General features: G+C 36.9%; 1 protein-coding gene across 1 annotated transcript; it reads left to right on the plus strand.

Annotated features, from left to right (window-relative positions):
- The first annotated feature begins 2,065 nt into the window (after nt 1–2,065).
- Nucleotides 2,066–15,713, plus strand: plekho1a (pleckstrin homology domain containing, family O member 1a). Its single transcript, XM_077195933.1, has 6 exons — nt 2,066–2,334; nt 3,819–3,965; nt 10,668–10,808; nt 11,502–11,606; nt 12,846–12,947; nt 14,089–15,713. Exons 1-6 carry the CDS (start codon nt 2,308–2,310, stop codon nt 15,193–15,195), a joined length of 1,629 nt encoding a protein of 542 aa, XP_077052048.1. The 5' UTR covers nt 2,066–2,307; the 3' UTR covers nt 15,196–15,713.
- Nucleotides 15,714–24,630: the final 8,917 nt, after the last annotated feature.

Below are 24,630 nucleotides of genomic sequence, written 5' to 3' on the forward strand. Positions count from 1 at the left end.
TTCAATTGATTCATCCATTAATTTCAGACCAACACTTTTTTCATGTTTTTATTACCACTAAAGCCTCAGTCCACAGGCTGTATAACACATCCCAAATGATTTACTGATTAAATTGAATCAAGTAGACGGAGTTTAGCCCTGACCTTTTAGGTCATCACTTTAACCTCCAGAGCTTAAACCCCCATAGACAAGTTCAGGTTGCTTCTCTATAACTCACTAATCACATCCATTAATCCCCACTATCATCCAGACGAAGGCAGACCTGAACCACTTAATGGCTTTACAGCACAGTTTACTGTGTGTGGATGGTTGCTTATGATGGAGAGGTAAAAGGCCTGGTAGATTTGCTAGCCAGATTTTGTCACACTTGATGTGTTGTCCCAAAATACACATACATACAGCGGAACAAAAATCAGGTCCATGTTGTGTCCGTTTGTTATTTCCAGGGTTGGATAAAAGAAATCTGTCCCAATTACCCCAAGGGGAACATTTCTTGCTTCGTTCTAGAATAATGTGGTCAATTTATGTGGATGGAAAAGAAGCTTAGAGCAGTGTAATTATAGTGATGTAGTTTGTCCTTCTGAGTGTATGTGTGTGTGTGTGTGTTTGTGTGTGGTTTTCTCAGAGCTTGTAGGAGGGAAAATCCTTGGAAATCCCCCTATATACTTGTTACATAATAAACATTTTCTATTTTAAAGTTTAAGTTCATGCATTTTGTTTTATTGTGGTTCTTATAATTGTATGTGCAATATTCAGAGCCATGCTCTCATTTGTGTCTTTTCAAACTTTTGCCACACTTCTTTTTAGATTTACTGAAACAAAGCTATTACACAAGTGTGTAGTCAAGAACGGCTAGTCACACTTTTATTCCAGACAATATCTATCAAGGTAGGTTTATTTTTATTTTAAGTTCTGTATAGACTAAAGATAACGTTTTCACACTGAATGGGGTAAGTTGTCACAGTGTAACCTTTATGATAAACATTTCAGCTTAATTTAAACCGTTAACAATCAATTATGAAGAAAAGTGCCTGAATCATCAGAAATGTGAAAAGTTGTCCGACCTGCAATTTATGAAAAATATCCTTGCCTGAATATGTAGTGGTTTTATTCTGTTCTCTTGTTCCCCAGCAGCCAAAAATGTGATGTTGTTTTAGTTTGCAGGACAACATACACAAAAATTATTCTAAAATATGAATGAATCAAAATGTCTAAACTAGCCCTCGGTCTCAGTTGATCATTTCTTAACAGTGTTGGGTAAGTTGTTTTTAAAAAGTAAAATTAATTTCTAGCTACTAATTACATTTTAACAATGTAAATAGTTTTCTGTAGGCCAAATAATTACTCTCTTAAAAAGATTGAATTACTTATTAATTACTTTCTAAATCCCATATCAACTCTGACCAGTTGAACAATAAAAGGACACACGAAATTGCACTTTTGATTCTTTCAAGTAAACAATATTCAATTGCATAAATTATTCTTAAACTGACTAAAGTAAAGGGAGAAGGTTACATTAAAAACATACATTTTAACATTAAATGTTGATGTTAAATCCAATATAGTTCTAATCCAATATAATTCTTTACAGTATTTCATGCAATTAGACTACATCGATGTAGCCTAACTAATTAAGTTACAGAAAGTAATCCCTTATTCTACTTTTTCAAGGGGAGAGTTATTAAATTACACCCAACACAGTAGTTCTGGATGTATTACATTAAAAACACCACCATATATTCTTGAATTCATTAGGTTACACACATAAACATACACCCTGCAATATTTCAACAACAAAAATGTATTTCGGTCCGCACACATAATTTTCCAAAGTAAAGAAAAATATACATAGCTACACATAATAACCGGAAAATGTGTAGGCTGAAGCCTTTGCTTATAATGCTTTATCATTTATATTGATTATCATTATTTAAAATAACTATATCCGTTGCTGTGCGTCGAGCGAAGCTCAATATCAAAGATGTCAATATACAGCGTGACGTCATCATCACAGACGACAGCTGTGCTCGTTGTTCAATAGATGGAGCAGTCGAGCTCTATAAACGGGGAAATCCGTTTCTGTGAGAACTGAGAAGCACAGCAGCAGCCCAGGGTCTCACCCAAGCCAATGGAGAGCCTCTGCCCGCGGTTTGCAAATCAACAATGCAGAGACTGGCAGTCCATCAGTCCTGAGAGAAACAGCTCGTGCCACACAACACCTGCGCGCGCAGAGGATAAAGAAAAACACCTCAGTGTCTTCGAGAGAGCGGGACACATATACGGCGCAAGATACATTTTGCGAACAGCATGAAGAAAAGCCATTTGGTCAAAAGGGTGAGTATTTCATACAGTGAGTCTCTGATGTGTGTAGGCTATTATTAATGAATGCTTATAATTTAATAGTTTTATTGAACAGTGGCTGAATGTAATACAGCTCAAGTATTTACTCTAATTTTTTATTATATGTAAATTAATTTAACAATGACGCCTTTGTTATGAAGCGCCGAATGTGAGAGCGTATATCTCCGTTACGCTCATTCTTCATGCTGTAGTCTGTCGTATTTTTTTAAATCTTTTATTCTATTTAACAGAAATTTTAATTGACCACACCCTTAATTAACCCACTGACGATAAAACATTTTTGTGATATAATTTTAAGGTGCATTATGTCCGGCTGTACTAGTAGCCTAGTTATTTTGTTACTGTTATTTTGGTAAAATTTAACAATAATGTTTCATTATTTAATATTAGTTCACTACTTTAGTTAACATGACGAAGCTTCTTCATCGTTTATTAGTCTTAGTCAATGATAATGTCAACATTTACTAATACATTATTAAAATCAAATGTTGTATTTAACATTATTTATGGACTGAATTAACATGAAAAAACAATGAACAACCTGGATTTTTATTAACTAACATTAACAAAGATTAATAAATACTGCAACAAATGTATTGCTTATTGTTAGTTCATGTTAATTAATGCATTAATGTTAATTAACATTAATATAATGTTTAATTAATATTAATAAATGAGACCTTAAAGTGTTAACGTGAGGAATCTAGTAGCATATTTTACTAATTACTTTTAGGCAATAGTTATTAGTAGCTTTTTTCATCTTTACTAATACTTATTTATTACTGTAGGAAGCTACTGACACTAGTATGCATTCCAATTGTACTAGAAAAATGTCAGTAGTTACACTAGTTTTTCTTGTCATTTGACTACAAAGGGTTCAATTGTTGTTCAAGTAAAAAATGTTGATAACTTTCATTCGTTAAATACATTAGTTGACATTAAATAACAATGAAAAATACTTCTGCAGCATTTATTAATTTTAGCTGATGTCAGTCTCATCATTTACTATTACATTTTTAAGCTCAAAAGTTGTGTAAACATTAATTAATGCACTGTGAACTAACGTGAACATAAATATTAACTAACATTAACAAAGGTTAATAAATGCTGTAAAAATATATTACCCATTGTCCAGTCTTTTTATTTAATGCATAATGCATTAATTACGACCTTATTGTGAAGTGTTACTAAAAAAATTATATGCACTAGTATTTAATAAATAACTAACGAAACTAGTAACTAAACTGTTTGAATACTTCAAATAGACACATCAATACAATACCAGTAAAAAAATATATAGTTACTTTTGGACAACTGACTAATAGTTATAAAATATGTACTAACAGATATGGAATAAACGTAATGATGGCTTAGCATGTGACAGAGATCTGTTTAAGCTTGAATACTATTATGTAAGACGGGCGACACACTAACCGGGTCGCTGTTGACACACTCAGGGTCTTCAGGATGCCAACCAGCCCTCACCCCAACCAGACAAAGTAGGCTGGATCTGCAGGTTCAGCGGCAAAGGAATATTCAGGGAAATATGGCGAAACCGCTTTGTGATGCTTAAAGGAGATCATCTGTACATCTTTGAAAAAGAGGTGAGTGATAAAGACAATTATAATACATTCTCATAATGATTTCATGCTCAATCAATGGCAGGGCATGGCAACTTCTCAAAGGTATATCATGTCAACTACTCGTGTATGAATCCCATTCAGATTTTGACATAAACTACAGAGATTATATACTGAGTTATGAATACGAGTAATGAATGTTTGCCAAAAACCTCCTGCCCTTGATATAAAGGACATACTCTTGCAACATCAAAGTAATCCTTTTGACAAGCTATAATTTTCTAAAGGGTATTATATAAACACTGAAAATTGAAACCCAATTGTTTCCCCAAACGACAAGCAGCAGTGAACCTGGTTAGTGGCTACAATCAATATTTCCCTGTGTCATGGATTTTGTGTCAGTACCACTACCAAAGATCCCTGAAGTTGCTTTCAAATATTCAGTTGAATTCAATTTCCGGTTCGATGTAGGAGCAACCAATCTTTACAATTGAATCATTTGCTCACTTGAAGCTTGTGTGGAGGCATGGTTGTAATTTTCATGGAAGTGTAGCAGCTTGTTCCTGTCATTGCCTGTAGGCTTTCATCGCTTTCACAGAGCCGTCAGATAACAGCATATCATGGAAAACTGTCCGGAGTGCCCTGGTTTTTCTCATTGAAGCAACGTAAAAGAGTTGAGAAAGCAGGTGCACGTGTCGCATTCACACATCTGCTGTATTTTGGATGAGCGACATTGTTATTTACATTGAAAGATTCAAAGCCCAGCTGCACATCTCTTGCTCCCTGCAGATGTTCAGGACTCTGAATCCAGTGTCACGCCATCATGAAAAGAAACCCATGTGACAAACCACATACAGCATCTAAATAAAGTATCACAGGAATTTGCATCCATGTGTTTTGATCTGTCAGTGACACAAATAAGAAGCAGATAAGCTTTTCAAGTTCACCATGAACAGAAATATTAATGGGACTCCTCTTAAGGTAGTCTTTACCGTTGGGTGACAGTTTTTTAAAGATTCAAATCAATATCAGATTTAATCGAAAGTCTTTTCCATTCTGTCTGTTTGCTAGTTTGTTTGTTTGTTGGTAAGTAATTTAATACTGACTGACTAGTTGCCTATCTTTTACAAATTATTATTAGGCTACTATGCTTTTTTTTAAGTCTATGCTTTAAAAAGACATTGATTTACATGTAGAGACCAAGTACACACACAAAATGCAGGTGGTGTTACAGTGAAGTAGAATAAGTGCGGATGTTTCCTATTTATGTGGTGAATTATTCAAACATGAACTTTACAGGGACAGACCATCAAAGCTGAGCCTGCTGACACTGACACAGTTGGCACCTTGAGTTAAGTGTTATGATTTTGTAACAAAAAAAATATAGAAACTTCAATTTTAAAAGTATTAAAGGAACATACAAAACATAAAAATTAAAATAATATATTTGAATGTATTTTAATATATTACTAATTAATTTAATAAATGATTACTTTTATTTTAAAGAATTCTCTTTAGTGTATAATGTTGGTGTTTGAACGTGAAAAAGGTCTGCAAAGTTACAAAGCACAAAGTCACTCCATAGGAGTTATGGTGCGTTCAAGTCCTCCAGGGAAATTCTTATTTAAGTCTTGTTTACAATGTCAGGTGCATTTAAGTCACTTTGGTCGGAGCTTAAAGACATCAGGGCTTAAAGAAAATCCCAAGCTTCCCACTCATATTTACGATTTTGTGGTGGTGTTCATGTTCTCTTTATCAGTGTAACTCTTTCTGAACTCCCGGGAACGCCTCCATTGTAGTCTTGAGTTTTCTTCCTGGAACAAACACTTCACAATATTCCTAATTTAAATAATTCCCACCCAAGACATACACTAAATAAAAGGACGAGGCCTGGTTGAGTTATGTAGTGTGTTGAAACTGGCGGTTATGGTAATGGACGGGACATTTCCCAAACACACTCGAAGCGGTTGACCAATCACAACACACTGATCCAGTCGACCAATCAGAGCTCATTGTGCATTTCAGAAGGAGGGGCTTCATAAAGACAGGAACTAAACAGAACGTTACCAAGCGTGCCGCACAAGCCCTGAAAAGTGAAGCCAAAGCGCCTCGATCGCCCCCCGGTGGCCGGTCCTAGTATAGCTCATAAACCCCGCCTCCCCATGTTATTCAATGGGACGTGAGACCAACTAAACAATTAAATTTCACTTCACATATCTTTTTTCCAAAGATAGTTTCTGTCATTTACTGTAGTTTTCATCACGCTGATGTAATTTCAAGTGTTTGTTTTTAAAATAAGTTTGTTTTTAGTTAGTTATTTGATGCTATAAAAACGGCGCTGTGGCGTCATGATTGACAGCTGTGATTGACAGGTTCTCCGAGCAAAGTAATCATTGAAGCAACAACGGACTTTTGTTCGGGATCTTTGGCAGACTGTGGAGATTGGAGCTTTAAATTTAATATCTAAATTTCTATAATTAATTATTTCACACCGACATACTGGGTTGTTCTGCAGCAGAGGCGCGTGCTTACCATTGATTCAGCGAGAGTGAGGGCGGGACCAGAGCGTGACGTTGATTTCGCGGCTTTACTTCCTGCTCACTACTGCGCTTGTCTGGTCCCGAAATCGCAAGTGCGCAGACTAGTGATGGGCGATACTGCAAATTTCTGTATCGATCCGATACCAAGTAAATACAGGGCCAGTATCGCCGACATCGATACCGATACCGATACTTTTTTATTTTAAAAGCATGCATTTGAACTTGTATGCACTTACAGCAGTGTGTCATGATTTATGAGGTGAATGCATCATTAATATGCTAAATCTGAACACGTTTTCATGACTACTAGGCCTAAATATTTTGTGATCTGTGCTCTCAACTCCCCTTTAATTAGTCAGTGACTTTTACAAAACTACCCAAATTATAGTACTAGCCTACTGTTCAAAAGTTTGGGGTCTGTAAGATTTTTATTTCTCTTAGTAAAAACTGTAATATTACAATTTAACAATTTAACATAGGCTATCTGTTTTCTATGCCATAGTAAAGTGTAATTTATTCATGTGATCAAAGCTAAATTTTCGGCATCATTACTCCAGTCATGATGATAATTCATTTTAATATGCTGATTTGCTGCTCAGGAAACATTTCTTATTATTATCAATGTTGAAAACAGTTTCATATTTTGTTGGAAACCATGATACATTTTATGCAGAATTATTTGATGAACAAAGTTGAAAGAACAGCATTTATATGAAGTAGATTTTTTTTACAGTGTAAAACCCTGGACTGTCACTTTTGATCAATTTAATGTATCGATCCTTGTTGAATAAAAATATTAATTTCATTAAAAAGATCTTACTGACGTCAACATTTTAAACCATTATGTACAGTTTTGGTTTGTTTATTGCGAAATAACTCCCGATTGTTTCTCTGTCATCTAAGCAAGGCTTCGTTTCCCAAACGCACTGGGCCTGTGAGCTCAGCGAAGCACCAGCATCGAACGCTCTCTGTGATTGATTGGTTTCGTCTAGTATACAGATGACTAGGAGAAAAGGTTCTATCCTACACAATTACCCGCTAACATTCGCTTATTTTTCCACTTAGAAGCTTATTTTACGCACTGAATTGCATGCTAAATTAATAAAAAATTACTGGTAAAAAAAACACACATTTGGATCGATATTTTTGTGTGAGGATCGATCCTTTTCGATACCACGTCAGTATCGAAGTATCGATACTTCAGGATCGATCCGCCCATCACTAGCGCAGACTCAAGTCCTAAGATGTCAGCGCCATATCGCGTCGTTCATCCTTTTTTACAGTCTATGAGCGTTACTGACAGACTGGGAAGAGAGGAGCTGCAAAAATGGAAAATATGTTTTTTGAACATTGAAGCACGAAAACCTATTAAAAAAAAGCCCATAAACAAAATCAAGACTTTGTCAAAGGGCATAAAAGGTCCTTGTTACAGTGAAGTCTATGCTCATAGTAATTTAGTCTTCAATCTTTCGTTCTCCACTGTCAACACTGCTTGAATTCCCAAAATATTTTAGTTTGGCACATTTTCACAAGATTCTCCAGGTATTCAGAGAAATTAAAGTTGTCAAATAAAGTCGCAAGTCAGATTAACATTCTGTATACTCATCTTCTAGCCCTTTGAATCGTCCCACCAGTCAGGCAAGCAAGGCTATTTTTATAGTATTAGAACACAATGTCAGCAGGTTGCATCAGTCTGAGTATGTGCTACAGGTCTGTCCTCTGGTGATCGCTGCATGCCTTCAGGCTCTGTGTATTGTTTGCTGTGGCTGTCTCAGTACTGATAGAGTTATGCACCGCTGCACTTGACTTTGCTTCAGTGCTCAAGGTAGCCCTGTTCTTGCCAGAATGATGTCACTTGACATCTATTCAATTGATCTCACTCATAGTGCAACTCTACTCATTATGGCTATGATCCTTTCTGATTCCCATGTGAATTATTTGAAGTTTATACATGTAGGCGTGAGCATCTATAACTGGGTTCAAAGCGCTTCTTTTCAAGCTCCATCTATACATCTGGTGTCTGTACTCTAGGATTCACTGTATCCAGGCTGATCATTCATGGTTAAGAGTTTATTCATCATGTGTGCAAATGGATCATATGTAAACATGTACTGAGGATTTACCCATGAACAGTGTGGATTCAGTGTCTGATAATCATCCATCAGTCCATCAGTGTGAATTATGATATTTAACTTTGCATAACATCCATTTGACGGGACAAAAGGCTGTGAGGTTTACTTAAGTTTATTTCAATTATGTCTATTTTAGGAAAATTGCTTGACCTCTAATGCAGTCAACCAGATTACAGAACACACTGAACACGTGATTCAAGGGGATTCTGCAAATCTATTTAATTCCAGCTTGTTTGTAGAAGTAAAACTATGCATGTAATAGCAGTATTCACTTCATGTTCACAGTCCTTACATCTTGAGACTGATTTTAAGGTTGTATGGCTCCAAGCAAAGTGAAGCAGCCAGAGCCAGCTTTATATACTACCAATTCACAATGCCTGAAATCTGTATGTAATATTCATAGGAGTACTCTTTACGAAGGCTGCGTTTTATTCCTTACATCTTGTTGAGGATGGAGTTACCCTCGTGAGAGTGGAGACGGTGGGTAACTGGGTTATTTCGGGAGGTGGTTAATCCAGAGATCAGGATGGCCCCCTGTCGGGAACGTGCTGTGCCAACAGTGGGAGTGAAATATTGATGTGGTGAAGAGAGGCCCGGCTCTTTTCCTCCAGGGGTCTTTTGCCCCATATTAGCATCACTAGTACGCTCGCTTTCAGAGTGTGCGCTCACTCACATTTAAATGTGTGACCCCAGGAGGCCATCTGGAGGCATACGGTTACACAGATTACCTTTAGCCATATATGGCATAGAGGGGGGTTTACCTAAATGCTGCTCTTTATCGTAAAACTGGTTGTTTTGTGAACTCTCTTAGATAAACGTGACCTAACTCAAAGCGGAATAGAGTCATAGATGTTATGAACCGGCTGGTTTACTTGTGCTCGCTGTTTGGTCTGTGATCACGGATCACTTTGATCTTTGTATTTTAATCTCAAGCTCACTGACATCAGATTCCTTTGTTGCGTATTTCCGTTGCTATGGTGAATGCATGGTTATCATGCAGAACTCTGACCCAAAATGTCTACGTTTCTCTTTTTTGGTATGCGAGACATTACATGCATGCTAATATCTCTAGCGTTGAGTTTTTGTGTTCGTCTCAGCAGAAACCCTTGTGACCCTTATTGTGGCTCTCTAGGATTTAATGTCCCACTGTGGGATTCCCCCCTCAGGTTCAGTGAAATTTACCTCTTTTTTTTTTACCACAGTCAGCTATAATGATGATTGACCTGCCTTAAAATGAGGTGTTTACTTTTCACAGATGGGTCACTGGCTGAATGATTAGGGGAGGTGGTGTACTAGCTGAAAACCGTTTGGAACATCTGTCTTGATTTCTGATGGAAAAGAACACAGTTCGTTTCCTTTTATGCTATTTGGTATTAATTGAGAATATGTTCTGAACCAGGCTTGGCTATATGTGTGAGGTTTGCGCTGTTCATTGTGAAATTTGAAGCATTGCCAAAAAAGAATCAATTCACATTATGAGATATAGTCACATTTGCAAAGGCAATTTTAAGGTACAATATAACACTGCGAGATATCCACTAGCTAGCGTTCAGAACTTGTAAATATAAAGTCACATTATAAAATGTCAAACCACAATTATGTGACATAAATGAGCAGTTATAGGTAGCAGTTGTCAGATATAGGCCTAGTTGCAAATATAGTTACAAATAAATGAGCAATATGAGGAATAAAGTTACACAAGTACCATTTTTTACTCTGAGGTGTAAACTGGCTTCCATAGAGTATTAAGTTACTCTTAATACTTTGTGTTGTTCATAGATCCTTAAATAAGGTTACAGATCTTTTTGTAACTATTTGTAAATTAAATGTTAGTGATTTTGTTTAGTGTTCTGTCAGATTCCATGGACTGATGTCACAGCAGTGTTCTGTTAAACATTAATTATTGCTGTCCTTCGAGCTAAAATCAATATGTCCCATCATGAATCACTGTTGTCGGCACAGTTGGCCTGGGAAAGCGCTGATATTTTCAATTAATGGTAGCAATTGTTACTAGCTTCAGGCCTGTATGCTGATGCTGCTGCTCTTGTGTTCAGATGAAGAATAATGGGAAGACTCATGAAGTGTTTGACCTGGCACAATATGAGCGCTCGGAGGAACTGCGAAAAGCCAAGAGCCACAGCAAGAAGAACCACAGTAAATTTACCCTGCTCCGCCGCCAAAACCCTGGAAACAAGGTAAGAACTAAACATTATGATATTATGGATAAAAAAGGGTTCAATTCATATTGTGCAATGTGCCTGTTTGACTACAAGCTGGTTTGATTTTAATCAGTTTTTTAGGGTGTGTTCACACTTGGCAGGTTTTGTTCGATTAAAACAAACTCTGGTGCGATTGCTCTGTTAGTACGGTTCATTTGAGTAAGTGTGAACGCTGTTATCTGAACTCTGATGCACACATTTTCAGGGTCTCTGCTTCGAAATACGAATGCAACATAGACCAAAGTCAAGAGTCAAGGGAGTCAAAAGGCATTTATTTGTCATTTGCACAATTAACACTGGGGAAAAGAGGGCATTGAAATGCTTGTGACGAGGCTCAGACATACCGTGATATTAATAGGACCATACATAAATAATCAAATTGGTAACCAGACCAAAGACATCTAAATAAACCAAAAACATGATGGAACAAGATGCAACCCTAAAAAGGACAGAATGCTCAAACATACCTGGTTGAATGAAGCATTGCAAACATTTAGATTTGGCGATACGAAATTGATTCCTTGATAAAAAGATCAAAGAAACAAGGACCCTTAAAATGTTTTTTTTCAAGGACTTTTAAAATGCATGTTTCAAAATTCAAAATACCATAATTATTCATTTTAATCATTTTAATTGTTGATATGTTAATAAGTGCTTTTTTTCCATTAGAGCCCCAATCTTGTATTTCTGGCTGTGAGTCCAGAGGAGAAGGAATCTTGGATCAATGTTTTAAATACAGCTATTACCAGAGCTAAGAATCGTGTGCTGGATGAGGTGAGCACGGACATTTTATATACTCTTTATTTTTTGCTTGTTTTTTAATGGTCATTCCACTCCTACACTCTTTCATTGCATTAGTCAATCTCTTTCTGTATAGATTTCTCTTTCATATTCTAGTGCTAACCCTCTTCTATTTCACTTTTAAATCTTTCTATCTTGTCATTATTTGGCACTTTTAGGATACTGGAAATTCTTTGTGCAATTATTTCGAAAAAGCACTCTGGAAAACAATGAATATAGAAAATACAACTTTTTGGTTGACATACCTATGGAAATAATTTTGACTAAGAACTGTTAAGCCAGTCAACATCATGCTTTTTTACTATGGCCACAATAATTCAAATGGGGGTTTAAAGAGGACCTATTATGCTTTATTTCCTATTATTACATTTGCACCTTTCTTTAGTGTGTAATGTTGCTGTTTGAGCATGAAAAGGCTCTGCAAAGTTACAAAGCACAAAGTCACTCCAAAGGCAGTTATTCTCTATATCAGTGTCACTGTTTCTGAACTCCCTGAAACGCCTCCATTGTAGTCTTGAGTTTTATTCAGGGAACAAACACGTCACAATTCAACATTTAAATAATTAATAGTAGTGTGTTGAAACTGGCGGTTATGGTAAGGGGAGTAAGATTTTTCCAAACACACTCGAAGCGGTTGACCAATCAAAACACACTGAACCAGCCGACCAATCAGAGCACATTGTGCTTTTCAGAAGGAGGGGCTTCATAGAGACAGGAACTAAACAGAGCGTTACTGACAGACTGGGAAGAGAGGAGCTGTAACAATATAGAATATGGGAAAATAATGTGTTTTTTCTGAACATTGAAGCAGGAAAAGCTATTCTAGTAGAGCCCCCCAAAAATCAAGACTTTGTTAAAGTACATAATAGGTCCTCTTTAAGATCTAAAAAAGTGAATATTAAAACCCTTTTTTAATGCAATTGCATATGGGTTGCAAGAGATTTCACAAAGTCTTGTTTCCACTTGTAAAACCCACTTGTGGGAATTTCACATCATCTGTATAAGCCACCTTCTATTTATAAATCTGCCAATTCATTTTCATACTAACAACTACTGGATTAAACTGAGATGAACACAAGACTAATTAACGCTTCATGTCATATAGGCCTTTTGTGTTGTGTAAATTAGAACCTATATAAGGTTGCTGAAAATGACTGTGTTAATATGGTAAAAATGAGCTCAGCTCCAGTTTTGATTCATTTCCCTTTGCAGGTGACGATTGAGGAGGAGAGTCTTCTGGCTCATCCTACACGCGATCGGGCCAAGATTCCACTTGGGCGGCGTTTGCCCACGCGGGGTCATCTCATGGCTGTGGTGGGTGGCATTCTTGCTTTGACTTTGATTCCAAAGACTTGTTGTTTGTCTGCTCATACAGACTTCATGGTACTAGGTGGTTGTTTGGTGCAAAAATGATGAAACTTATATGCCGCTATTTATAACATGTCTGCATAACAGAGAGGTAGTGCAGTCCAGAAAGCTTTGCTGTTCAAAATGCGCAGTATTTTTTTCTTCAATATTTTTCAATTAAAAAGTAAAAGGTTTTACTCATAGATAGTTGATTAAGATGGGAGTAAAATGTCCACGCCACCTTTTATTTTTCCCTTACTAAATCTCCTTTCAACATAATTATTGAATGGTTATGCTTTTAGTAATTTTCACTTTTTATTTGAGTTTCAACGATTATGATTATTGCAATTATTCTTAACAGTTTTTAGGTTATCATTGGACAGTGATCTTTGAAATTATTTAATTTTTGAGTTAGGGTTAGTAGATTTATCTGTTATTTGCAAAGCAAAAGTTTGGGGTCAGTAAGATTCTTTTAAAAAGAGATTTGTTTTTCCAGCAAGAATGTTCAAAACTTACATTAAAAGCTTGAAAATTGTCACAAAGAATTCTATTTCATATAAATGCTGTTTCTTTCTATTCATCAAGGAATCCTAAAAAGATTATCACAGTTTCCACCAAAATTTTAAGCAGCACAACTGCTTTTAACATTGATAATAATTAAAAATGTTTCTTGAGCAGCAAATCAGCATATTAGAATGATTTCTGAAGGATCATGCGACACTGAAGTGACAAATTCAGCTTTGCATCACTGGAATAAATTACATTAAAAGGTATTAAAATAGACAAACATTTACAGTATTTTTGATCAAATAAATGCAGCCTTTATGAGCATAAGACATTTCTTTCAGTCATTAAAAGTCATACCGATCCTAAACTTTACAAAGGTAGTGTATATTTAGTTAAATTCGGTTCAATATTTGCAAACCTTTTTGAATAAATAATTGATTGATTCATCTAATTGAATGATTACTTAACATTGGTGCATTTCTTTGAGGGTATTGGTAACCGAAAACTAATCCATCATGCTGCATTCATGCTGCTAGGTGTCAAGATACTGGCATATCCACCAGAAAAACATAAAGTGGTATTTAATGTTGTCTTGTTGTAGGCATCTGCCTCCTCTGATGGAATGCTGATGCTGGACTTGGTGAATGAAGAAGATGCTGGTATGTTTGATGACGATCAGGATGGGTGGTTGAAGGATCATCGGGTCAGCCTGGATAAACTGGCTCCTGGCCGTCGACGCGCTGGCACCGATGCGTCCAGGCTGCTGTCCTCCTCTACAGAGGCCAAGGTGAAAACCAGCAGCTTACCACGCAAGACCGAGTTCACCTTGAACAATGAAAACCAGTCTCAAACACCTCAGAGTGAGAAGTTATCTCAGGTCCGTAACCGATGTGCTTCCATGGATGACGCTCTGTCCCGAGGAGAGCGAAAACCAAATAGGAAGAATGGGCCCCAGGCGACGCAGGCCCAGAGTCCCACGGGACACCTGCAGGATCTGATCACCCAGCGGCTGGAGAGGACTCAAGAGCTGCTCGCTGAGATTCAGGAACAGGAAACCCATCGGGACAGAATGGGATCTTACCCCTACCTGAGAGGCGTTGACTCCCCTCGTCTCCGGCATCTCAAGGGCTCTGACTCGCCACACTCCAAGGGCTCAAGCTCAGATAGTTCCCCTCACAGCAAAGGCACAAACTCCCCCTCAGTGAGGGTGAAAGATTCGCCTGGTTCCAAAGGGAAAGAATCGCCACATGTGAAATCAAAAGCCTCGCCCCGTTTCAAGTCCAAATCCCCTCATGCCAAAAACGCACTTCGCTCAAAGAGCTGCGATCTACCTGATTCAAAAGAATCAAGTTCACCCCAAATGAAATGCATCGATCTGACTCACATCAAAGGTTCAGACTCGCCTCTGTCTACTGGATCAAATTCGCCCCATATGAAGTCAACAGACCCTGCTTTTTTTCGAATCTCTTACTCGCCCCATTTCAAAAGCATTAGAGGTACTGATTCTCCTCTCAATGAGGCTTTGGACTGGGATAGCAAGAGGGCGGCAGCTGAACGACTCTTACAAGAGGCCATTTCTTCCTGGCGAGAAGCTAGAGAGGTTTTGGCTGAGGTAAAGGAGCTGCAAGCCAGACAGTGGCGGGCAGAGCACAGTAAAACTAGAACACCTACAACACCCTCACAGAACCGCAAAAAGAAAAGCCCCTGACCAAATATTTAGTCAGTCAAAATTACATGTGAGCCTTTACAATGAATGCAAGGAAGGAGAACAATAAGTGGAACTTTCAGTGTTCTGTTTTATCTCACACTCTATTGTTTATATATTAACTGTTGTTCCTCTGACACCTCAACCCTTTGTCTTTGCACTTTCAACTTCTGTATTTTTACTTGTGACTCCACTTTCAAGGCTGTACTACTTCTGTTGGCATTGATAATGTGTATTACTAATGATTAAAGTGGTTTACGATTCACTCACTTTTTCCAAAAACAGCTCAGGTAAAAAAAACTGTTTTGAGGTGAAATGATGGGAATGTTGAGCTTTGTGTGGAAAAGAGTTCAGATAAAAGTTAACAGTGGTCGTTTTTTTTGGCAAGTCTATTGCTCCCCAATATCAAGTGGGTCAATCATAATTTGCATTTCAAAAGATATTTGTAGAATACAACCCCCCCCCCCCCCCCCCCACACACACACACAAACAAATAAAAGTACTAAAGATAAAAAAAAAAATCTTGCTACACCTTAGTTTTTTATTTGACAGAGTTTGAGTATCTAACTAATTAGAGCAGTCATTGTTGCTGATAGGTGTGAATAACGATAGTTCACAAGCTTTCGATTATTCGATAATGCTCGTTTCGAATCCCATTCTTTTTTTTTCATTTTCCTTACATATTCATAGATATATAAATAAATAATATTAGTAAAATAAACAGGTCAGTATTTCAGGACGAGTTAAAGGTCACTTTAAGATAAGAGTCATTCGTTTTCGATTCGGTAATCGGGCTACACTGGTCATTCGTTTCTGATTGCCAAAAGAGCCAGCTCATAAAGGCCCGTTTATACCGATAACTACAAATATATCGATAAAGTTGTAGTTCTATTAATCATCCTCAAAAAAGTAAATAGCACACACACACACACACACACACACACACACACACACACACACACACACACACAACTGTAACGATAAAGGCACAGAGAAAGAAAATAATCACCTTCAGAAAGATTATCCAGCTGATGAACGATAAAAACATCGACAGCCAATCAGATTCCATCCTGCTGTATCGAGCTCGAGCATTTAAAGTGACAGACAAGCACATGCTTTGAATAAACAAACAACTGTCCGTCCGTCCGCTGGTGTCGACGCGTATATAGTTATCTTTGTAGCTATATTTATAGCTATAATTCTTGGTGTAAACGGCTCATTTGTTTGTGAATCGGTTCAGTCACGTTACATATTCGTTATCGAGTGCAGTCAGTGAGGAGAACTCAAAAGAAATGTTTCCCGCCACTATTTAACGGCCTTCTACGTAACGTACAAGTCACAACTCAGGTAAAATACTATATATTTTTGAATTTTAGTCTTGCAAATCATTGAACTGCATTTTTTTGTAATGAACACAAGGAATTGTGTGATACATAACATCGGTAGCCTAACGTACTGTTTGAACACAGCTTGTCCATTAAATTAGTGTTAATCGGAACTAAATGTTTCCTATATGTTTTGATTTAACAATGATGATATGACAGAATTAGATGATTAATTATACCGAATTAGTCAAAAGACAACACAAAAAATCACTTTCTCTTTTTACGATCACACAAATGCATCCACATGCCCTAAAAACAGACCATGTTCATAAAATCTAGCGGTTACTGCTCTTACACTTGAATTGCATCACTCTGCGATTATTTTTTCATAAAGCAGGTTGACCCCCTCATTTTAGAGGCCTGGTGTTGTTTTGAATAATTACTGTACTGAATTTAATGAAAGGCTACATATGAATGGAATGCATTGTGATTTGAAGAAGCTAGGCTACTTATTGCAATCTTTCTGGAAGCTCTCTGGAAGAATAGCAATTATGTGGTCATAATTACAGGGCTGATCATCAGTTACTGATATGAGCTCAAATCAGGTGGGTGGGTGAACAGTCAACAAATGCCCCTGTGCTCAGTCTGCGCACTGTTTTGTGCCCTACAACAATTGCATGCAGTTTATTATTGTAGCAGAAATTGCTCTACATGATTACATTTTTTTTATTAGGAAATACAAGTACCCATTAGATTATGACTGTTCTAAAAGCCCAGAGTTTAGCCATATTAGATGCCAAAATGAGCATAAATCATAGACCACTAAATTAATTATGACTGTAATCTAGGCCATGGCTATCCAAAGCAGGCTTGAGTTCAGTATGCCAGGCTTAACATGCAAAGCTTATTCACATTGCTAAACGTACGGCTAATTAAATTTGGTTTAAGGCCAAGTGAGGTCTAGCAGAAATCGTAGTGTACAGCTTTTAACCTCATTGCTCTACCACCCGCCCATATCACTTCTTTGACATTAAAGACTTTTACTGATCCAGTATAACATAATTAATATTATAACAGTGGCAATGCTTATTCAGATCATGTGACAAAACTAAAATTCAAACTTAAAATAACTGTTTTCTATTTGAATATATTTTAAAACAAATAATTTATTCCTGTGATGGCGAAGCTGAATTTTCAGCAGCCATTAGTGTCACATGATCCTTCAGAAATCCTTTGAATAATTTGTTGATAATTATAATTAATAAACATAATAATAATAATATTGTATACAGCACATGCATGCAGCACATACTTTACAGTAGGGTGGCACATCTGTTCAGTGATGCATCTAATGCATTCAGATGCATCCAGTCTAAATAACTGCGTGTATACACTCGGTTCATGCATAGTGTTAGTATTCCTAGTGTACTCATGTGAAACATTACTGACACACTTTTGTGTATGATACAAAACTGAGTCATCCTCTTGGCCCAGTTCCAATCCATGATGAATCCAGTTCATTGTGTGGAGCTTCAAAATCTTATCATCAAGATCTGTGGCATGGCGAATGCAAAAATGTTGCTATTATATAGGGAAGCTAATGTCTGAAATAACCCTCAGGTCTAATCATTGCAAATATTTCTAAGAGACCTGTTGTTTTCTTAACTTCATATGTGACCCTGGATGACAAACCAGTCATATGGGTAATTTTTTTTAAAATTGAGATTTATACACCACAGGAAAGCTGAATAAATAAGCTCTCCACTGATGTATGGTTTGTTAGGATAGGGCAATGTTTGGCCGAGATAAAACTATTTGAAAATCTGGAATCCGAGGGTGCAAAAAAATCGAAACATTGAGAAAATCGCCTTTAAAGTTGTCCATTTATGTTCGCGATTGTGCTGCATTTACGCACAAAAATAAATGTTTTATAAATTTACGGTAGGAAATCTACAAAATATCTTCATGGAACATGATCTTTACTTAATATCCTAATGATTTTTGGCATTAAAAAAAAAAAAAAAAAAAATTATAATTTTGACCCATACAATGTATTGTTGGCTATTCCCACAAATATACCCGTGCTACTTCAGACTGGTTTTGTGATCCAGGGTCACATATTGCAATATATTTATTTTAGCACACTTCTGTGTTTTTATGCACAATATGAATTGTATCATATAAAGCATGCACATTTTTGCCTCACAACAATTAACTGGCTAATCTAATTGAGGATAACTACTTAAGAACTGATTCTGCTGCATGACTAGAATAAATGATTTAAATCCCACTTCCCTCAGTTTCTCACTTCTCACCATCCTTAATAAGCTCTCGGGCCTGTGAGGATCAGCACTTCATTTCCTCACAAAAAAATAGCATCCTACATGACATGTAGGACGCGTATACATTTGAAGGACCGCTTTGCTTTCACATTTATTTTTTATTGGGCTAATGCTAACATTCTTCGCAGGAGGGTCCTGAAGGGTTATTCTGTATGCAGGGCTTGAAGTCGACAACACCTGATTCACGCTGAGGCAACCGATTCATCTGGGCCAATGAGAGCGTAGGGCTGTTGCTGTGTGACTCATTAGCCTTGCAGCATCTGGTTTTGCTGTGCTTCTACTGATTCAAATAGATTAATAGAGACATCCCAGAGAAGTCATTCTTGGGTTTTGAAGCCTGAAGCTAAATGGTATAGCCTAGCTCTCCCTAAAATTGTATTTCTGCATTGGAGAAAGGCTTAGAAAGAATGCCTGTTAAATGTGACCTATATTCACAAATAGATCAGACACAACACATCACTGCGTGGGATTTATATGTGTGTGTATGTACTGTATGTAACTTGTGCAGTTGTTTAATAGGTATGATGTTTGCTCAATTAATCAAATCATTAATGTAGCACTGATGAATTTACGCTAATTTATATATTTAGGTGTCAATATAACAGTGCACTAAAGGACAAACCCAAATGTAGGAGGCTACATTGTCTTTCTCAAAATAATGTTTTATCAGTGGCAGTGCTTGGTATCCACTAGCTCTGTTTCGATCACTGATTTCGGCCCTCAGAAACCTAAAATAGCTGTTTCGAACGAAAAATTTTGGGTAGCCGAAAGTTCGGTGCATTCCTAGTATCCACCTTATTTTGCAAAGTTGAAGCAAGTTATTTACTTCTGATTCATTAGCTGCTACAGTGCAGTAAATGGAAAAACTGTGTGTTTTTGATCACAAAAATGCATAAAAATAATAATGATATGAAATACCATTTTACAATATCAAGCAGCATAACGCACTGGTTTGTACCGCTAAAAATAACTGATGACACCGGAAGCAAGTTACAAATTGTTGAGCCACTTTTATGTTAAAAATAAGATGGATACTGTAGATAGTTAAGCTACAAGCATTAATTTGACGTAGTTAAACTACAATCATTTTATAGCATTTTATATTTCTTTTATAGCAAAACCACGGTTACACTTTATTTTGATGGTCGACTTTAGACCTTATAAGTAACTTTGCAACTACATGCCAACTAACTCTCATTAATTTGCAACTGTCAATTCTCATTGTAGTATTAGTAGACTGATAGAGTTAAGGGTTATAGTAGAATAAGTGGAATAACGCAAAGTTTCCTAAGGGAATGCAAAAATTTTGCAAGCGAACGCAAAGTTTCTCAGGGGAAGCAAAACATTTGTGAGAGAACGAAAAAGCATTGAAAAAATTTTAAATCTCAAAATCACCTAGCCTAATTTTTTGTTTGCCTCATCCATGTCCCTTTAGGACCTCCGTACCTCGACTGGCATAACTGTGTCGAAAGCATTGCACAGGGACTTTTTTTAATATGTTAATTAACATGAACTGTCCGAATGAACCAATTCACTACAATAAATAGGATTTTGTGACGTTAAATATGAAAGAGAGGACCTTTTAGCGTGAACCAATTCACTAGAATGAATCAGATTTGATAACTCTACACATGAGAGCAAGAACCGTTTAGGATGAACCGAGTCACTAGAATGAATCAGGCTTTACAGCGATACAAATGTGAGAAAAAGAGCACAGTTTAGGTGAGAACTGTATGCACGACTTCTCCAATCAGTACGTCTGCTGAAACCCCACCCCTTGCTTAAACAAAGCTTTTGTTGCATGTTGGTGAAGACGGTAAAGGGGTGTTTTCTTCTTAAAATCCAATCAACAGCTGATGCATAGAACCAAGTCCTACATGACCTACATTTCTTTGTCTGTTGATAATCCGTCACACAGTACAGAAGAAAAGATCTGTTGCTACTGTCTTTCATTGTAATTTTAAAAACAATGACAGAGTTTGGTCGTGTTACTCCGTGACTTTTTTGAATATAACTGAACTAATGTCATGCTACTAAAAGCATTGCAATCTTTAGTTAGTTGGTCCCCAACACTGCTGTTCACAAAGTGATTTAATGTCACATGAATACATTCTCTAGCACAGGCATGCGCTAATAACAGCTAGCAGATTATCAGTCTGCTAAAAAATATATACGTCTTGGACACCGGTTTTATTTCCAGTTCCAAATTACATATCTGTTTCCACCTTTCAACAATAACATTGCTTCCTCCTTTTGAGAGAGGATTTTCCCCAGTGCGAGTATTGTGCGGATGCTAGCAACAGAGCTAAAAATACATGCAGTTTTACTAATACCACATGCTAAAACACAAACACTCTATATAGCGCTCTGGGAGAGCAAAGGCCCAAACCTAATGTTTCGTTTCTTTCAGACCAGTGCACAGTGCACATGGACACTTATAAAAATAACATGACAACAGAGAGCTTTTAGAGAGATGCTGGGCTTTGCATATTTAAAGGATGAGCCACGCCACATGTAAACACTCGGACAATCAACTCTGAGTTGCTCTTTTCAGGATACTGGTCTATATATACCTTCTTGGCATACAATAGTTTGTTTAACATGCAATTTAAAATTTAAGTTTCTAGTTTGCTTTTATCTTATTTTGCATTAATGAACCTGGAGGATGCTGGATGCTGTACATCCTCTTTAATAATTCACTTCCTCTTTAAACACTTCTCTCAACCTTTAGCAGTTAAAAGTAAAGGAGATTCAGCCGTAATTGTAGGTTGTGCTTCTGTCCTGATCACTTGAACCCTGGGATCAAAGCAGCTGGTGCTGTGTGCCCTCATGTTTAATTCCTCAAGTGCACTGTACTGCTGATTATAGCTTTGTTAAGACCCTACATTAGTGATCATATGTTAATAAATATGCTTCCTGCTAGTGCATCGTCTCCATATCCGCTCGGTTCTCCCAGTGCAGTCTGCTATGACCTCCATTCAAGTGGTGGCAGTTTGCTAAACCAACTAAAATGACCAACTTTAACCCCATGATTTTGATGAAATAATGATTGATTGCTGAAAGCTGTGAGGTCTACAGATGCCCTATGGGGTTTGATGACTGAGTGTTGTTTACGGTCACTTGCATTCTTCTAGGACATTTGGGCCAAAGTACTCCAAAACTAATCAATGTCTGCCTCAAATTACTCAAAATACGCCATGCATGTACTTCTCACCCAGAAATTTCTGTATGCAAAATGTCTATATACAAAAATACATCAACAACCAAATTATTTTCTTTAATCCCTTCATTCGCACAATTCACTTTAATAAATCGTATTTCAAATGTAAAAGAAAGGACCCTTTTATCATGAATTCTCTAGAAAGAATCAGATTTTATACATGAGAGTGAGGACCGTTTAGACTGAACCGAGCCATTAAAGTCCCCGTGAACCGGAAGTTGCAAACGACTTTTCTCCAGTGTTGTGACGTATTTCCGAGAGAAACGGAATACTAAATGAGGCAAAATAGTGTGCGTGGCTTTTTTTCCAACTAGCACCTGATTGGATCTAGAAAAGTAGGTGTTTCATTCAAACACACAGGCAGCCTGTGTACTGTCAGTTGGAGGGGCGTCGTTACGGATGTTAAGCAGACACCCAAACCGTCAAACCTACGTCATCAGGGAAGGTCCTCCAATGCAGAGGGGAGGGGAAATTTCAGATTTTGATTAAAGATTACGAAGCCAAAAAATTTTTTTGTGTGGATTGACTTGCATGGATGAATTGTTCACCACAAAACGATCAATTTAGGCAAACAAAGTAAGTATGGTCAATTTTGAATTCATGGGGACTTTAAAGTCACAAAAGAATCAGACTTTACTTTATAAGGGGCCGTGTCTTACGTGAGACGCTGCAAATGACGCGAGCGCAACGGTTAAAGACGTCCATCCAGCGTGTGTTTACATAAAAAACCTAAAATCTAAAACTAAAAAAGAACGAGTTTGATTATTACGTCAGCTTTAAAGTCAGCATGAAGAGTTCACTATTTCTGTAACTGTCTGGTAACCAACATTCTTTAAAATATCTTCTTTGTGTTCAACAGAAGAAATAAACTCATACAGGTTTGGAACAACACGAGGGTGAGTAAATGATGACAACATTTTCATTTTTGGGTGAACTATCCCTTTAACTGTGAAAGCGGCAGATTTTTCTCTGTATGCAAAAACAAATTTTACAAATGAAAACTCTGCCTCAGATTACAGCAGTTTTCCCATAGATGTAGGCTACTTCTCAAAGTACAGATTAGAGCGATTCAAAATTCTGTTTGTTGAGCATGTAGTGTGTTTACACGTCATCCGTCTTTTCATTCACTCGCCTCGGGCTTCTTAGGGATTTTGTGGTTTTATTATATTTCTGAATCTGATGTAAGGCATATATAAAGCATTGTTAATATAATATAAGCTCCCCCTGGGAGCAATGAAGATGTGTCATAACAAAAGCTAAAAGGCTACTCATCATAACTGCTCATCCAATCTTGGTCCTTCACTGCATTGACTTCATATAAGGCTTATAGAGGCTCGGGATCTCTGATTGGACGGCTGCAGCTCATCAGCTGCGGTGGGGGTTGAGGCAGTCTGTACATGGATGAGCTTTAGTCAGTGTGTGTGTGTGTGTAGTTTCATCTAAGCTGTAATGTACATGGGCACAGCTGAATCATTCTGTGTGTTGAAATACTCTTTTCGTCTATAAATACACTGCATCACAAACAGACTCTACATACAGTCATGAAACATTAACATGGGTTGCACATTAAATCACTAAATCACAAAGATGTTGTGAAATGACCTTTCCTTTGCTTTATCTATTGTCTTGAACTGCTCACAGGAATATATTAACATGGTTGAAGCTTCTCATGAGCTATTGGGATGTGATCGTAATGTGTGAATGATTTTGTGCCTAAAATAAATACACATTACTAGTAAATTAGCTCCCTCAAGTGGTCTGAAGGCCGTGTTACAGTGAGAGGATAAGAAACAAGTTTGGATGTCAGTTCAGAATAATAAAGATACAGTTCATTGAACATGATGACACTTTGTGGCATTTTATCATATTATTTTGAACAAGTTGTCAGCATGCCATTAAACAGGCTATTATTGTCTATTCACAATTATGAAACATAATACAATTAATGAAACCCAAACCATTAATAAAAAATACAAATAAGTTGTATAAATGTATAACATTTAAAGTGTCAACTTACACACATTTATTAAAAATACTCTTTGTCCTGAGAACACATTTCTGTGGAAAAACAAACATTTAATGGAGTTTTGGGGTGTTTTAAACTTAACATCTTTTTCTTTTTTTATTAAAAAATGTGATATTATCCATGCTGATAGATATGAAAGTTCATGTTACATTCTGATCTAAAATTAAATGGTCTTTTTTCCCCCTCAGTTATATTTATGGATTTAAATGAACATAAATTAATTGTAAGTTGCATGTCATATAAATATGCTTTGTTACTGTAGTATTGTTCAATTTCATTTTTCTTTGTATTACTAATAATAACCTATATAGTGAAACACTCACTTATCCAGTGATACAGGTGTATTTCTATTGGCTGGACGGTGAACGCTTCCCTCCTGATTAATTGATGATGCTCTTGGTAACCCTGTCTGTTGATCACATGACACACCCCTTTCCTCTATGCTCTGCTGCTTAAAGTTTGTGTAACTCATAAATGATAAATGGTCTAAGTACAAGGCTTTGCAGATGGCAGTGTAGTATAAAA

This window comes from Siphateles boraxobius, unplaced genomic scaffold (genome assembly GCF_051911475.1).
Source record: "Siphateles boraxobius isolate OS27281-9 unplaced genomic scaffold, OSU_SipBor_1 35, whole genome shotgun sequence".
Lineage (NCBI taxonomy): Eukaryota > Metazoa > Chordata > Actinopteri > Cypriniformes > Leuciscidae > Siphateles > Siphateles boraxobius.

Excerpts from the sequence above, each read along its gene's own strand:
- plekho1a (XM_077195933.1), top strand. The coding sequence starts at position 2,308 with ATGAAGAAAAGCCATTTGGTCAAAAGG. Across the intron at positions 2,335-3,818 it reads AAAGCCATTTGGTCAAAAGG|GGTCTTCAGGATGCCAACCA; the intron begins GTGAGTATTTCA and ends TGACACACTCAG. Across the intron at positions 12,948-14,088 it reads GGGGTCATCTCATGGCTGTG|GCATCTGCCTCCTCTGATGG; the intron begins GTGGGTGGCATT and ends GTCTTGTTGTAG.